This window comes from Oncorhynchus kisutch, linkage group LG3 (assembly GCF_002021735.2).
Source record: "Oncorhynchus kisutch isolate 150728-3 linkage group LG3, Okis_V2, whole genome shotgun sequence".
Taxonomy (NCBI): domain Eukaryota; kingdom Metazoa; phylum Chordata; class Actinopteri; order Salmoniformes; family Salmonidae; genus Oncorhynchus; species Oncorhynchus kisutch.
Genome location: NC_034176.2, coordinates 27,327,050 through 27,343,647, shown reverse-complemented (window position 1 = coordinate 27,343,647; position 16,598 = coordinate 27,327,050). Strand labels below are relative to the sequence as shown.

Here is a 16,598-nt window from a genome sequence, read left to right as displayed (position 1 = left end):
GGTCTATCTTGGATATAGGCCAACAACTCTAGCAGTGCCCTCATGAGTGCAGGCTGGATTAAGGAGGCTATCCATGAGATGAATTTACAACTATAGTGCCCTCTATTGGTTCTAATGCAACAAAGTTTAAGGTAGACTGATCAGTTTACTTAAGATTGCGCCCTCAGTGATACTCCTTTACATCATTGTCAACCAAAGTAATAGGTTTATCCAATAAACACAGCATTGACCACTTGCATTTTATTTGAGCTCCAGTGTTACATACTGTAGCAGCATAACCACCTTCATTTTAACATTTGCATGGTGTTTTTTTCCTCAAATCTAAAATTGTACTGTAGATGGCACTCTAGTCATATTATCCCAGTTTCCCCCCTTATTTTGTTGTGTGCAAAAAAAGCAGCAACAATGTTACATTATGAACATACCTGGATAAGATTTTAATTTCCCAATCTCCATTGAAATATATAAATCACTTAATGTGGCATACATAGTAATACTTACAACGTACATTGTTGAAATGATCTTACGGTCAAGGTAGACAAGCTAGATAATTAAGCAAGGTTTTTTCTTTAAGTATATTTCCTTATATTTCCAGAGCTGTAATGCAATGTAATATTCTGTGGATATTTTATCATCAGAAGCAAAAAAATAAAAAAGTACTTCAGACTGAATCTGTGAACAATATTAGTTAATCAAATGTTTCCAATCTTGAATTATCAACCAACCCATCTATTTCTTAAAAAGAATATCAGTCCTGCTAAACATTTAACAATGTATAAGAGCAGTGTTATTGAAGAGGGGTTAAAATACCTGGTGAGTGCTTTTTAATGCAATGAATTCCATCAACTGAATGACAAGCATTTAAGCATAAGATTAATACAAATTGAATAAAAGTCAGAACAGAAATGGCATGTTCTGCATTTGGATAACAGGCAAGATCCACACCGAGCTAAAAAGGCTTGAGCTGCCGCTTCCAAGGAGAAGGACACTAATCTGGACGCTTATAAGAAATCCCGGTATATTCTTGTTACTTAAAAAAAGTAATAAGAAGAAAATGTTTACTAAATAAACTAAAGTTAACTCCATTTGTTGAACTGCATTGTTGGTTAAGCGCTTGTAAGTAAGAATTTCACAGTAAGATCTACACCTGTTGTATTTGGTGCATGTCACAAATAACATTTGATTTGTACAGAATCATACATGACAAGTCTTGAATTCACTTTTCAAACATATGAACCAACAATATGCCATAAACTAACATCAAATGAATGAACCTTCAGCTGTCCAATAGTTGTAAAAAAGCTTGAATTTAAATCAACCTAAATGTGTTGCATATTTGTTTACATTTACATAAACAATAGCTGTGATAGTTAGCAAAAACAGGTGTAATTCTATAAAACACACACAGAAAAGGCTCAAATTAAGAGTGACAATTTACATTTTAAAATGGTAATGTACTGTGCCAACTTCTCTCTACCACTGTTTACCTGGTCGTCCCAGTTTAGACTAAAATATCCCATACCACCAAACACTTCAGCCTCCACAGATACAGTCCATTTGGAGAAGAAATTATCATATCGCTACCCTTCATAAAAGTGCTGAGGCACCCACAGATACTTTTCAAACATAAGGCAATAAGCCTCAAGACAGCTAAATTAAAAGCTTTAATGAAGAAATCCAAAGAAAAAGATGCTAAAGATATTTTGGCTGGAGATTATGCCAATAAGCAGTCCTTTAATTTATTATTATTTCACAGGTAGGTTCACCGCTAACTTCAAAAATACAGGTTTGCGAGTGGAAGCAAACAATGCATTATCTTTAGGATTTTTTAACAAGGAATGAATTAGCCTACATTTGAGGGACTGTGATCTTTGGAGATCTCATAGAACTTTATACTTCACTGGTGAATGAAAATAAAACAAGCATTTATTTAAAAACAAACAAATCTCGCAGCTTTTTGGTTACAGCAATGTGTGGAGAAATGTCTCGTCTTGGAGCAGAAAACACGGAGCCAAGATGCTGGGAAGAGGGAGAGCACAGTTCGTGGCTAAAATATGCCAGAGAACAAACAGCTCATCTGGTCAACCATTAGTACTGGTCTCACTGTCACAGACAGAATCCAATGCTTAAAGGGCTTGCCTAAAAATATTGTTTAAAAGCTTATTCTCTTAAACATAGAAGATTGTTATACAATTTACACTAACACTCTTGATCATTGTGCGTGATTCCAGTGCATAGGCCTACTACCGTGCTCAAACAAGACTAATATTTGGGCCGTTACGTTGAGGGATTCCAGTACCCTCAGGAAAAGGAGGCCGTGTGGTTAAAATAAATGACTGAAACTAAAACTACTGCAGTCTTGAGTATGGGAGGTACGGAGTAGAGGTCGACCGATTAATCGGAATGGCCGATTAATTAGGGACGATTTCAAGTTTTCATAACAATCGGAAATCGGTATTTTTGGCCGCCGATTTGCCGATTATTATTATTTATTTTTTACACCTTTATTTAACTAGGCAATTCAGTTTAGAACACATTCTTATTTTCAATGAAGGCCTAGGAACAGTGGGTTAACTGCCTTGTTCAGGGGCAGAACGACAGATTTTCAACTTGTCAGCTCGGGGGATTCAATCTTGCAAATTTAACTACTCCAACGCAATAACGACCTGCCTCTCTCTCGCTACACCCCACAAGGAGTTACGCGAATGCAGTAAGCCAAGGTAAGTTGCTCGTTAGCATTAAACTTATCATATAATAAACAATCACTAGTTAACTACACATGGTTGATGATATTACTAGATATTATCTAGTGTGTCCTGTGTTGCATATAATCTGACTGAGCATACAGGTATCTAATTATCTGACTGAGCGGTGGTAGGCAGAAGCAGGCGCGTAAACATTAATTCAAACAGCACTTTTGTGCGTTTTGCCAGCAGCTCTTTCGTTGTGCGTCAAGCATTGTGCTGTTTATGACTTCAAGCCTATCAACTCCCGTGATGAGGCACCGAAGTGAAATGGCTAGCTAGTTAGCGCGCTGTAATTGTCGTTGTGTTGCTGGTTCGAGCGAGGAGAGGGACGGAAGCTGTACTGTTACACTGGCAATACTAAAGTGCCTATAAGAACATCCAATAGTCAAAGGTTAATGAAATACAAATGGTAGAGGGAAATAGTCCTATAATAACTACAACCTAAAACTTCTCACCTGGGAATATTGAAGACTCATGTTAAAAGGAACCACCAGCTTTCATATGTTCTCATGTTCTGAGTAAGGAACTGAAACGTTAGCTTTCTTACATGGCACATATTTTACATGGAACATATTGCACTTTTACTTTCTTCTCCACCACTGTTTTAGCATTATTTAAACCAAATGGAACATGTTTCATTATTTACTTGAGGCTAAAGTGATTTTATTGATGTATTATATTAAGTTAAAATAAGTGTTCATTCAGTATTGTTGTAATTGTCATTATTACAAATAAATAAATAAATAAAATCGCCCGATTAAATCGGTATCGGCGTTTATGGTCCTCCAATAATCGGTATCGGCGTTGAAAAATCACAATCGGTCGACCTCTAGTACGGAGGTTTGAATGAAGACCCATCTAAAGTGAAAATATCCAACATTTGGGGGTTGAGCCAATTTCTAACACAGAATAGAAAATATCCCTAATCTTGAAAGGTTCAGTTCAGACTACAGCCACATTGCATGATGACAACCTTCTGACCAAGGAAAAATAACAATATGGTACTATTTCAGTAGATCTGGTTTTGACACGGGTGGTTTCTTGCTATGATTGATCAAATCTGGCTTCCAGAGTTAACATTTAAATGACCATTTGAGATTCAAACCACAGAATGATAAGACCTTTTAATGGCAAACAATGATTATGATCATGGAAATAATGATCAGTCCAATCTATTTCTATTTAGGACCTGCACAACACAAAAAGCTTAGCTTGTAGCGGGGACTTCATTACTAAAGAGGCACTTTGAAAGCGCAATTGTTCTGTGTTTACTGTGCAGCGAGACTCAGGAATGTGTTCAAACAGTCCTTTATAAATACACAAGAAAAGAAAATCAAGCAAAAAGCCACGTCTCTTCTGAATCCATAAAATACAAGCACTGAAAAGTACATTTAAAAAAAGTGTTCCCCATATCAGATCTATACTGAACAAAAATATAAACGCAACATGTAAAGTGCTGGTCCTCTGTTACATGAGCTGAAATAAAACATCCCATTTTTTCCCCCATGCATGAAAAAGCACAAATCTCTTTCCATCCCTGTTAGTGAACATTTCTCCTTTGCTAAAATAATCCATCCACCTGACAGGTGTGGCATATCAAGAAGCTGATTAATCTGCATGATCATTAAAACAGGTGCACATTGTGCTGGGGACAATAAAGGGTCATACAACACAATGCCACAGATGTCTAAAGTTGAGGGAGCATGCAATTGGCATGCTGACTGAAGAAATGTGCACCAGGGCTGTTGCCAGAGATTTGCATGTTAATGTCTCTAACATAAGCCGCCTCCAACAACGTTTTAGAGAATTTGGCAGTACGCAAACCGGCCTCACAAACGCAGACCACGTGCAACCATGCCAGCCCAGGACCTCCACATCTGGCTTCTTCACCTGCAGCATTGTCTGAGACCAGCCACCCGGACAGCTGATGAAACAGTGGTATTTCTGACTGTAATGAAGCCCTTTTGTTGGCTCCCCAATGAGTGGGCCTATGCCCTCCCAGGCCCACCAATGGCTGCACCCCTACCCAGTCATGTGAAATCCATAGATTTGGGCCTAATGAATTTCTTTCAATTGATTGATTTCCTTATATGGACTGTAACTCAGTAAAATCGTTGAAATTGCATTTATATCTTTGTTCAGTATACATACTGTATGAATGCAGCCAAACACAATCACTAGATAGACAAAGTTGGGAGTGTTGTGCGCGTAGTGAACAGGTGATTTGTGAAAAGGGCCTGTTGCCATATGAAGATGCCCTTTTCTCTGCATTAATGGAAAGACAAGCCATCTCTGTGCATTTCCTGTTCATGTAACAGCCTCCACTCCTCTAATGAATAACACTGTACAATGGAAGGGCTTGCTGAGTACGTAAGAAGGGTAAGGAGTGCCACAGTGTACCACTCCCGCAGCAAGTCTTTCAAACTTCCTCCATTGCAGTGACTTCCCTTTGAGAAAACACAGATTATTACACAACAGCACACATATATAAATTATGAACACGACATTGCGTACACGATGAGACGTTTGGCATGGATTCCATTGGAGAGCCAGGAGCTTCCAGAATACGTGTGGTGGATGGTCGAACCCGTCCACAGCCCTTCCTCAGACTGGGCCTGCTGTCCCAGCCTCTCCCTCCATCTGCTGCTTGGTCAGGAAGTACTTAAAGAACTCATAGACTGACCAGGCAATTGCAGTGGAGGGCATCTGGTATATGACCCGGGCCTGGATCCCTTTGAAGAAGGCAGCCATGCCGCCAAAGCGGTACACTGTCCTGAAGGCATTGGCCATGCCTGTGAGATGACCACTGATGTGCATGGAGCTGAGCGCTACGTTCTCCTGTGTGTTGAGCAGGGTCTTACACACATCCAGCGGGGTGGTTATCGCTGCCGACACAGCTCCCGCCGCAGCCCCAGACAGTATGTGGCTGCCGGGGTGGTACTGTCTGTGGGGGTTGAGCCGCTCCTGCATCAGTTCATAGGTCATAAAGTGGACAGCCTGGAAGGGAATGTTCATGGCCAGCTGTGTGCTGTAGCTGCGGTAGAAGGCTGCGAGCCCCTCAGTATGTCGTATAGTCCGAACACAGTCCAACAGGTTCCGGTAGGGAGAGTTGTACATCTGCATCCGCTGTTTCACAACTAAGACACCATGCAGGACAGCATCGTCACACAGACAGGGGTACAAAGAAAAGGGGGTTCATATTCTGTATTCATTTCTAATTGAGAATGTCACAGAAATCTAACACCCCAATGCCCCCTTTCAAAGCCTTACCTTCAGCTGGGTTCATGACTGCGTCATGCAGCACAGTGGCCACACAGCCTGCCAGTCCTAGTTGGGACAGAGTCATCAGTCAGTCATGCCTGCACATGTTCACACCCATCAACATACAATACTTCATGTGATACTACATCAATTCTCACCTCAACTGTCTCAAGCCAATTATTTATACTGTACGTTTATCACAACTACCAAAACAATTCACTTCTTTCTGTGCCATGTTCCAGTGGTCAGTGTGAAACATGAGAGTTCCAAGGGAAACAGAACTGTACCATTTGCTATGTGGCTGTTGCCTCCATTCTGAATTACTTCGCTGAGTGTGCACTTGACCCGTTCGTAGCAGGCAAAGTAGAGGGCGTGGGCAGGGCCAGCCCCCAGCATGGTGATGTTGAGGCCCCTCAAGGGTCTGAGGAGGCCCTCCGTTTGGATGATCCTTCTCAGGGCCTCGTATACGCTGCTGTACTGAGCCTTCGGGTCTGGCTGCAAACTCTGCATCCTGGTCTGGAGAAAGAAGAGGGTCATTTGAAGTGAGAGACCCTAGCTTCTCATGGATGTGGTTCATACAACCTGGTAAAGCTAAACTGAAGACCGTAGTCAAACCACCACACACACACACTCACCTGGGCTGTCTGTTTCTGAGGTTATTGTTTTTCTAGTGATCTGATGTCCTGCCATGTTTCTGTTAATGTCTGTTCTTGGCAGAACTCATGTCCTGGTGCGTTTCTGTCCCAGGCCTAGGGTGGGGGGCTGTGGCAGTTCTTTGTTATACCCTGCCATGCCAAGTTATTTGGACAGCACAAAGAATGTTTTTATTTGGCCTAAAATGTAGGACAGCCCAAAAGACAGGCCATTTATCTTTCTCAACACATTGCCTTGTGTTTCCGTCCTTTCCCCAAACAATACAATATCAATTACATGTCCTCAGATACATCTGGAGGCTTGAGGGACTCCAACTTAGTTTAAGTTTGTGTCAAATTGAACTAAAACTCTACACGAATCACACACATTGTTGAACTCTGCCCCAAGGAGACAATGAATTCTGCATGTACCCTCAAGACTAGCTTCTGTAGTTGTCTTTTACTTACATGTGATATTACTCATCTTCCATCAATCTCATCAAAGTCTTTGAAAGGGGGATTCCAATGGGTCATTCCATCTCAAAGAGCACAAGAAAGAGGATTGACACATCTCAAATAGTTCTGAAATTGTTTGTGTTAGAAAAAGATAAGATTAGCATTCCTGCAGCTTTATTTTGTTGAAATATGATTTGATAAAAAATTTAAAAAATCTGCTAATTGATTGCACCCAAATTGTCCATTTTAATTTATAGGATTCATATATTTAATAAATTACACCCAACATTCGATTTGGACTAAACCTTTTTCTAACAATTAGTTAGACATGAGGAATCCAAAGAAATGGTGAAAAGCCACCCACGCCACCCAACAATGAGTATATAGTATCAGTTCTCTATGTCTCACAAGTAGTATGGTGCTGCGGCTTGAAACCGGAAACCGTCCTCTGCTAAATATGCCGCAGGCCGGTCCCGACAACAGGCTCAAACCACCTACGCAAGAATCATGTGAAACAGTACGGAGTCTACGGATGTATTCGATAGTATTCCAGGGTGCGTTCTCAGAGCATGCGGTGACTTTCAACCTGTGACCACCAAAATTCCTGTCCCCAATCATTCTAAAAAGGCACAATGACCCTGTAGCACTCACTTCTGTAATTATGAAGTGCTTTGAGAGGATGGTATGGCACATTAACTCCACCATCTCAGACACCCTAGACCAGTAGTCACCAACCTTTTGAGTCGAGATCACTTTGAGTCAAAACGCAAGCAGAGATCTACCACATGACTTAAAAAACATAAGCCTATGCAACATTAACCAGGTTTCCTCCATACATGATGCTTGGCATTCAAGCCAAAGAGTTTAATCTTGGTTTCATCAGACCAGAGATTCTTGTTTCTCATGGTCAGAGTATTTAGGTGCCTTTTGGCAAACTCCATGCGGGCGGTAGTGTGCATTTTACTGGAGGGCTGATTCTGTCTGGCCACCATAAAAGGCATGATTGGTGGAGCTCTGCAGAGATGGGAGAATCTTCCAGAAGGACAACCATCTCCACAGAGGCACTCTGAAGCTCTGTCAGAGTGACCATTGGGTTCTTGGTCACCTCCCTGACCAAGGCCCTTCTCCCCAGATTGCTCTAGGAAGAGTATTGGCGCTTCCAAACTTCTTTCATTTAAGAATGATGGGAGGTTACTGCTCTCTTGGGGACCTCAATGATGCAGAAATGTTTTAGTACCCTTCCCCAGCTCAGTGCCTTGACACAATACTGTCTAATTCCTTCGACCTCATGGCTTGGTTGTTGCTCTGACATGCACTGCCAACTGTGGGACCTTATATAGACAGGTGTGTGCCTTTCAAAATCATGTCCAATCAATTATATTTACCACAGGTTGTAAAAACATCAAGGATGATCAATGGAAACGGGATGCATCGGAAGCTCAATTTGGAGTCTCATAGCAAACGATCTGAATACTTATGTACATCATTTCTAAAAACCTGAATTGTGTAGATTGATGAGAAAAAAACCAATGTAATACATTTTAGAGTAAGGCTGTAATGTAACAAAATGTAGAACAAGTCAAGGGGTCTGAACACTTTCCGAATGCACTGTTAGACCGATTTCTTCAGCCTCCTGTTGAAGAGGCGCTGTTGCACTGTCTTCATGCACTGTCTATGTGAAGGGGCCATCAGTGATGGAACTTGAAGCTTTTGACCCTCTCTGAGGCCCTGTCGATGAGGGGTGCGTGCTCCCTCTACTGTCACCTGTAGTCCACGATCAGCTCCTTCATTTTGTTGATGTTGAGGGGAGAGTTTATTTTCCTGGCACCACTCTGCCAGGGTTATCACCTCCTCCCTGTAGGCTGTCTAGTCATTGTGGTAATCAGGCCCACCACTGTTGTCGTCAGCAAACTTAATGATTGAGTTGGAATGTGCGTGGCCATGCAGTGTTGAGGATCAGCATGGCGGAGGTGTTTCTGCCTACCTTCACCACTTGGGGTCGGCCCGTCAGGAAGTCCTGGACCCAGTTGCACAGGGAGGTGTTCAGATCCAGGGCCCTGAGCTTAGTGATGAGCTTGGGGGGCACTATGCTGTTGAAGGCTGAGCTGTAGTCAATAAACAGCATTCTTACATACAGTAGGTATTTATCTTGTCCAGTTGGGATAAGAGAGTGTGCAGTGAAATGGCGACTGCATTGTCAGTGGATCTGTTGGGGTTATATGTGAATTGTAGTGGGTCTAGGGTGTTGGGTAAGGTGGTGGTGATATGGTCCCCAACTTGCCTTTCAAGGCACTTCCTGATGAAAGAAGTGACTGCTACGGGGCGATAGTCATTTAGTTCAGTTACCTTCACTTTCTTGGGTACAGGAACAATGTTGGAGATATTGAAGCAAGTGGGACAACAGACTGGGATTTGAAGAAATGTAATATGTCCGGCAGCCTTGCAGGGGTTAACATGCTTATAATGATTTAGTCACGTCGGACACAGAACGAGAGAACACAATCCTTGTGAGCGTTGAGGGCCTGCGTCAGCGGCTCAATGTTGTTTCTCTCAAAGCGGGCAAAGGCATTTAGCGCTCCCGGGAGCGAGCTGTCGGTTTTCACAACGTAGCTGGCTTTCCCTTTATAATCTGTGATTGTCTGGAGTCCCTGCCACATACGTATCTTGTTTGAGATGTTGAATTGCAACTCTACTTTGTCCCTGTACTGTCCCTTTGCCTCAGATTGCCTTACTGATGTCAGCTGGTCTGTTTGTACACGCTGATGTTCACAGTCACCTTGCCATAGTTAAATATGGTGGTTCGTGCTTTCATTTTTTGAGCGAAAACTGCCATCTACCACGGTTTTTGGTTTGGATTAGTTGTAATCGTCACAGTGAAAACAACATCCTTACCACGGGAGCTTCCTTCTTAAGTTTCTCCTCTGGTGAGGAGCAGATTGGAGGCATGATCTGATGTGCCTAAGGGAGGGTGGGGGAGACTCTTGTAGCCATCCCGGAGTGGAGATTAGCAATGATCCAGTAAAACAGAGTATGTAACAGTTCCTGATGTCTCCCTGGAAGGAGATCCTCACCCTGAGCTCGTCTACTTTATCATCCAGGGACTGAAAGTAAGCAAGTAATATACTCGGAAGCAGTGGATGGTATGCACGCCGCCTGAGACTTGAGTCCTACTTCTTCCTCTACTCCAGCGTCTTGGTGCAGACCCCAGGATAAATAGAGCTGCCTCAGGAATTTCAAATAAAGGATCCAGGTCAAATTTCAGCTCGAATTTCTGGTGAGTGCCCGCCGATCTAATATCCAAAAGTTATTGTTGGCTGGAGGTAATAATACAAGAAACGTTCTGAGCAAATAACACATAAAAATAATGCAAAAGTTGGCTAGGAGATAGAAACAGGGAAACCATGTCTGTCGGCTAGGGTTGCAAAGGGTCAGAAACTTTAAGGTAAATTTCCAGATATTTTCCATGGGAAGTTAAGCCCGGGATTTTGGGGAATTTTGCTTAAATTCATCAAAAAAGTTAGCTTATAAACAGTAAAACTTTTTTTGTGGGATACACAAAGCAAATCTAGGTCTTGTGGCATATTTCATTTGAATTATCCCAAATTCAATGGAATTGCAACCCTCTTGCACACAAATGAGATGCTATTGAGCCCAGACTGCTACTGTACACTGTCTGGGCCAAGGATTACATGCTTTCTGGTAAGTTTTGATTACAACACTGGGTGGGGTGAATATATTTATATGACATACATGATTTTTGTTAACTGGTAAAAAGTAGCCTACAGCAAAGTGTGTTTAATTCATTTCTAAATTGTTAACCATTTCTGCTAGTTAGTTTTTGCTACCATGTGGGTTTTAGCTTACTTGAGTGTGCTAACTGAGAAGTGTTAATTCACCTGTTTCCATACATGTTTAATTTTAAAACATTTATCTAACAAAAGAGATGTTTAATCTAACTGCTTCACTATTTACAGTTGAAGTCGTAAGTTTACATACACTTAGGTTGGAGTTATTAAAAACACATTTCTCAACCACTCCATACATTTTTTGTGAACAAACTATAATTTTGGCAAGTCGGTTAGGACATCTACTTTGTGCATGACACAAGCAATTTTCCAAAAATGGTTTACAGACAGATTTCACTTATTATAAACTGTTTACATATGTTAAGTTGACTATGCCTTTAATTAAACAGCTTGGAAAATTCCAGAAAATGATGTCATGGCTTTAGAAGCTTCTGATTGAACTGATGTCAATTGGAGGTGTACCTGTGGATGTATTTCAAGGCCTACCTTCAAACTCAGTGCCTCTTTGCTTGACATCATGGGAAAATCAAAAGAAAATCAGCCAAGACCTCAGAAAAAAAATTGTAGGCCTCCACAAGTCTAGCTCATTCTTGGGAGCAATTTCCAAACGCCTGAAGGTAACACATTCATCTGTACTAACAATAGTACGCCAGTATAAACACCATGGGACCACGCAGCCGTCATACCGCTCAGGATGGAGACGCGTTCTGTCCCCTAGAGATGAACGTACTTTGGTGCGAAAAGTGCAAATCAATCCCAGAACAGCAGCAAAAGGACCTTGTGAAGATGCTGGAGGAAACATGTAGAAAAGTATCTACAGTAAAACAAGTCCTATATTGGCGGCTTTTCAGGTTATGTCAATATACCTGAAAGGCCGCTCAGCAAGGAAGAAGCCACTGCTCCAAGACCGCAATAAAAAAAACGACTACGGTGTGCAACTGCACATGTGGACTTTTTGGAGAAATGGTCTCTGGTCTGATGAAACAAAAATAGAACTGTTTGGCCATAATGACCATAATTGTGTTTGGAGGAAAAGGGGGAGGCTTGCAAGTCGAATAACACCATCCCAACTGTGAAGCCCGGTGGTGGCAACATCATGTTGTGGGGGTGTTTTGCTGCAAGAGGGACGGGTGCACTTCACAAAATAGATGGCATCACAAGGCAGGAAAATTATGTGGATATATTGAAGCAACATCAAGACATCAGTCAGGAAGTAAAGCTTGGTTGCAAATGGGTCTCCCAAATCGACAATGACCCCAAGCATACTTCCAAAGTTGTGGCAAAATGGCTTAATGACAACAAAGTCAAGGTATTGGAGTGGCCATCACAAAGCCCCGACCTCAATCCAAAAGAACACTTGTGGGCAGAACTGAAAAAGTGTGTGTGAGCAAGGAGGCCTAAAAACCTGACTCTGTTATACCAGCTCTGTCATCAGGAATGGGCCAAAATTCACCCAACTTATTGTGGGAAGCTTGTGGAAGGCTACCCGAAACATTTGACCCAAGTTAACTTCTTTGGGGTAGGGGGCAGTATTGGGTAGCTTGGTTGAAAAACGTGCCCAAATTAAGCTGCCTGCTACTCAGCCGTAAAAGCTAGAATATTTTCTATGCATATAGATAGAAAACACTCTGAAGTTTCTAAAACTGTTTGAATGATGTCTGAGTAGAACAGAACTCATATGGCAGGCAAAAACCTGAGAAAAAAATCCAACCAGAAAGTAGGATATTGAGGTTTGTAGTTTTTCAACTCAGTCCCCATTGAAGATACAGTGGGATATTAGTTATGTTTCAGTTCAAGGCTTCCACTAGATGTCAACAGTATTTAGAACCTGTTTTGAGGATTCTACTCTAAAGGAGGGGCTCATAAGAGCTCTTTGAGTGAGTGGTCTGGCAGAGTGCCACAGCCTCGGTCTGGCACTTACACTTCATTTGTACAGACAAAGGAATTGTCCGGTTGGAACATTAATTAAGATTTATGTTAAAAACATCCTAAAGATTGATTCCATACTTACAAACATTCCAACCTACGGGCTGTAACGGAACTTTTTGAACTTTTCGTCCGACGCAACCTGAATGCGCTTTTGGATTTGTTTACCAAACACCCTAACAAAAGAAGATATTTGGACATAACTGATGAACATTATCAAACATTTATGGTGGAACTGGGATTCCTGGGAGAACATTCTGATGAAGGTCATCAAAGGTAAGTGAATATTTAAAATGCTATTTCTGAGTGATGTTGACTGCCCAATATGGCGGGTATCTTTTTGGCTGCTTTGTTGTCTAAAGGCTGTACTCAGATTATTGCATAGTTTGCTTTCTCTGTAAAGTAAAAAAAAAAAAATCTGACACAGCAGTTGCATTAAGGAGAAGTTTATCTAAAGTTCCATGTATAATAGTCATATCTCTATCAATGTTTATTAGGAGTATTTCTGTAATTTGATGTGGCTCTCTGCACAATCACAGCATGTTTTAGAACTACTGAATGTAACGTGCCAATGTAAATTCAGATTTTTTAAATATAAATATGAACTTTATTAAACAAAACATACATGTATTGTGTAACATGAAGTCCTATGAGTGTCATCTGATAAAGATCAAAGGTTAGTGATTCATGCCTCCCGGGTGGCGCAGTGGTTAAGGGCTCTGTACTGCAGCGCAAGCTGTGCCATCAGAGACTCTGGGCTCTGTCATTACCGGCCGCGACCGGGAGGTCCGTGGGGCGACGCACAATTGGCCTAGCGTCGTCCGGGAGGGCGTGGTCGGTAGGGATATCCTTGTCTCATCGCGCACCAGCGACTCCTGTGGCGGGCCAGGCGCAGTGCGCGCTAACCAAGGCTGCCAGGTGCACGGTGTTTCCTCCGACACATTGGTGCGGCTGGCTCCCGGGTTGGATGCGCGCTGTGTTAAGAAGCAGTGCGGCTTGGTTGGGTTGTGTATCGGAGGACGCATGACTTTCAACCTTCGTCTCTCCCGAGCCCGTACATGAGTTGTAGCGATGAGACAAGATAGTAGCTACTAAAATCAATTGGATAACATGAAAATTGGGGAGAAAAAGGGCTAAAAAATTTTTTTAAAAGGTTAGCGATTCATTTTCTCTCCATTTGTGCTTTTTGTGACTCCTCTCGTTGACTGGAAAATTAGCTTTGTTTTTCTGTGGCTTGGTGGTGACCTAACATAATCGTTTGTGGTGCTTTCACTGTAAATCCTTTTTGACATCAGAGACTGTGGCTGGATTAACAATAATTGTATATTTAAAATGGTGTAAAATACTTATATGCTTGAGGAATTTTAATTATGCGACTTTTGAATTTGGCTCGCTGCACTTTCACTGGATGTTGCGAGCGGAACCAAAAAATTTAAAATTCAAAGGCAATGCTACCAAATACTAATTGAGTGTATGTAAACTCATGTTAAATGTGATGAAAGAAATAAAAGCTGAAAAAAATAACTATTATTCTGACATTTAACATTCTTAAAATAAAGTGGTGATCCTAACTGACCTAAGACAGGGATTGTTTACTAGAACGAAATGTCAGGAATTGTGAAAAACTGAGTGTACGTAAACGTCCTACTTCAACTGTATCTGTACATGGAATAGTATTTGTTATTTTTACAAATGTTTTTCTAATCTTTACAGGAAAATGCCACAGGCACTATCTGGTGAGTGGAGACATTTCACTGTAGCTAATGTAGAAGGAAAAACAGTGTATATTTGCAAATACTGTGCCAAATCAAATGTGAATGCAACAAAGATGCAGAATCATCTAGCCAAGTGCATAAAGTTCCCTCAGCGCTCACAAGCAACCATCGAATAGAAGTGGAGGGACTTTTGTCAATGTGAAAAGGATGAATCAGACACCTTATCGATAGCAACAGCTCATGGTCCTCCTGGAATCAGAAGTGTTTTTGACTCAATGGCGGAACGTAGTCAGAGAAATGCTGATGATGTCTTGCTTGAGCTGTGTATGCAACTGGTTTACCTCTGATGCTCACAGGCTATGTGTATTGGAAGAGATTTCTAAATGTTCTTCCACCAGCATAAATCATATCTGGTTGGAAGGGTGTATCTACTCATTTTCTGGATGCAGAGTTCAACAGGGTTCAAGTGAAGGTCACGGAAATCATAGAGAAAGCAGACTGTATTGCAATCATCTCCGATGGGTGGTTGAATGTTCGCCGGCAAGGAATAATTAACAACATAATCTCCACCACTCAACCAGTATTCCACAAGAGCACAGACACAAGGGACAACAGACACACCAGTCTCTACATTGCAGAGGAGCTGCGAACATGAAGGCTGCTTGGTCTAAAGTGGAGGAGTCCTACCCTCACATCACACCCATTGGCTGTGCTGCTCATGCATTGAATCTGCTCCTCAGGGACATCATGGCACTGAACACAATGGATACACTTTACAAGAGAGCCAAGGAAATGGTTAGGTATGTGAAGGGTCAGCAGCAATCTACCTCACCAAGCAAAGTGAGAAGAATAAGAGTACCACATTGAAGCTTCCCAGCAACACCCGTTCGGGTGGTGTTGTCATCATATTTGACAGTCTCGTGGAGGGAAAGGAGTCTCTCCAAGAAATGGCCATATCACAGTCTGCCGATATGGACAGCCCCATCAAGAGGATCCTCCTGGATGATGTATTTTGAGAGAGAGTGGTAAGCAGCCTGAAACCTATAGCAGCAGCCAATACACAGATTGAGAAAGACAATGCCATCCTGTCTGATGTAAGAGAAGAAATCCGTACTGCCCTGCCCACTTCACTTTTGCTCCAAGCGGAGGAAACTGCAGTTCTGAAATACATAAAAAAGCGTGAAGACTTCTGCCTGGAGCCCATAAATGCTGCAGCGTACATGTTGGACCCCAAGTATGCCGGCAAGAGCATCCTGTCTGGTGTAAAGATCAACCAGGCCTATGGTGTCATCACTACAGTGTCTCACCACCTTGGCCTGGATGAGGGCAAGGTTCTTGGCAGTCTGGCGAAGTACACTTCTAAGCAAGGGCTTTGGGATGGAGATGCAATATGGCAGTCATGCCAACATACCTCAACAGCCACCTGGTGGAAGGGACTTTGTGGATCTGAGGCTCTTTCCCCTGTTGCCTCCATCATCCTCCAAATCCCACCAACATCGGCCACCTCAGAGCGCAACTGGTCCTTGTTTGGGAACACACACCAAAACACACAACAGGCTGACCAATACAAGGGTTGAAAAATCAGTGGCCAACCGGGCAAATTTTAGGGTTTTGAGCCTGACATCAAGCCATCCTCAACCAGGATGGAAACTGACAGTGAAGATGAGGCCTCAGAGTCTGATGTTCAAGACCTGGACATTGAGGAGTTCCAGGGAAAAGACCATTTTACAGATGTATGTTGAAAACGTTTTTGGGAGATGCGATGGATCATTGGGGATCATTCAATATTCCCTTTCTTTCGCTGTTCAGCGAAATCATGTCATGTGAAGGGTCAACTCATTCAGTTCAATTCGTAACTAAATAGTTCTTTATTTCTATTAGAATCATTTAATCATTTGCAATTATGTCAACTTATGATTTACAGGTTTATGTTTCCGTCTCCATATGATATGGTAAATATATCCAATGCAAAAAAACATCTACATTTAAAAAAATGGTATTAATATTAATTTGCATATATTTCAGTTAATTACCCATATATTCCCAAAGAAAGTT

The 16,598-nt window shown here is 41.9% G+C and overlaps 1 protein-coding gene across 3 annotated transcripts in view; it reads right to left on the bottom strand.

Annotated features, from left to right (window-relative positions):
• Positions 1 to 218: 218 nt before the first annotated feature.
• The window catches only part of LOC109879339 (mitoferrin-1-like), a 28,203-nt gene continuing 11,823 nt past the window's right edge, over positions 219 to 16,598 (bottom strand). For 2 of the 3 annotated variants that reach the window (XM_020471513.2, XM_020471521.2), the window contains 3 exons: positions 6,296 to 6,524; positions 6,018 to 6,074; positions 219 to 5,884 (listed from right to left, as the gene is read on the bottom strand). In XM_020471513.2, coding sequence (XP_020327102.1) covers positions 5,352 to 5,884; positions 6,018 to 6,074; positions 6,296 to 6,524 — 819 coding nt within the window. In that variant the 3' untranslated portion in view covers positions 219 to 5,351. Of the gene's footprint in view, positions 5,885 to 6,017; positions 6,075 to 6,295; positions 6,525 to 7,108; positions 7,223 to 16,598 lie in introns of all 3 variants that reach the window. The other variant, XM_020471527.2, reaches the window with a different exon arrangement.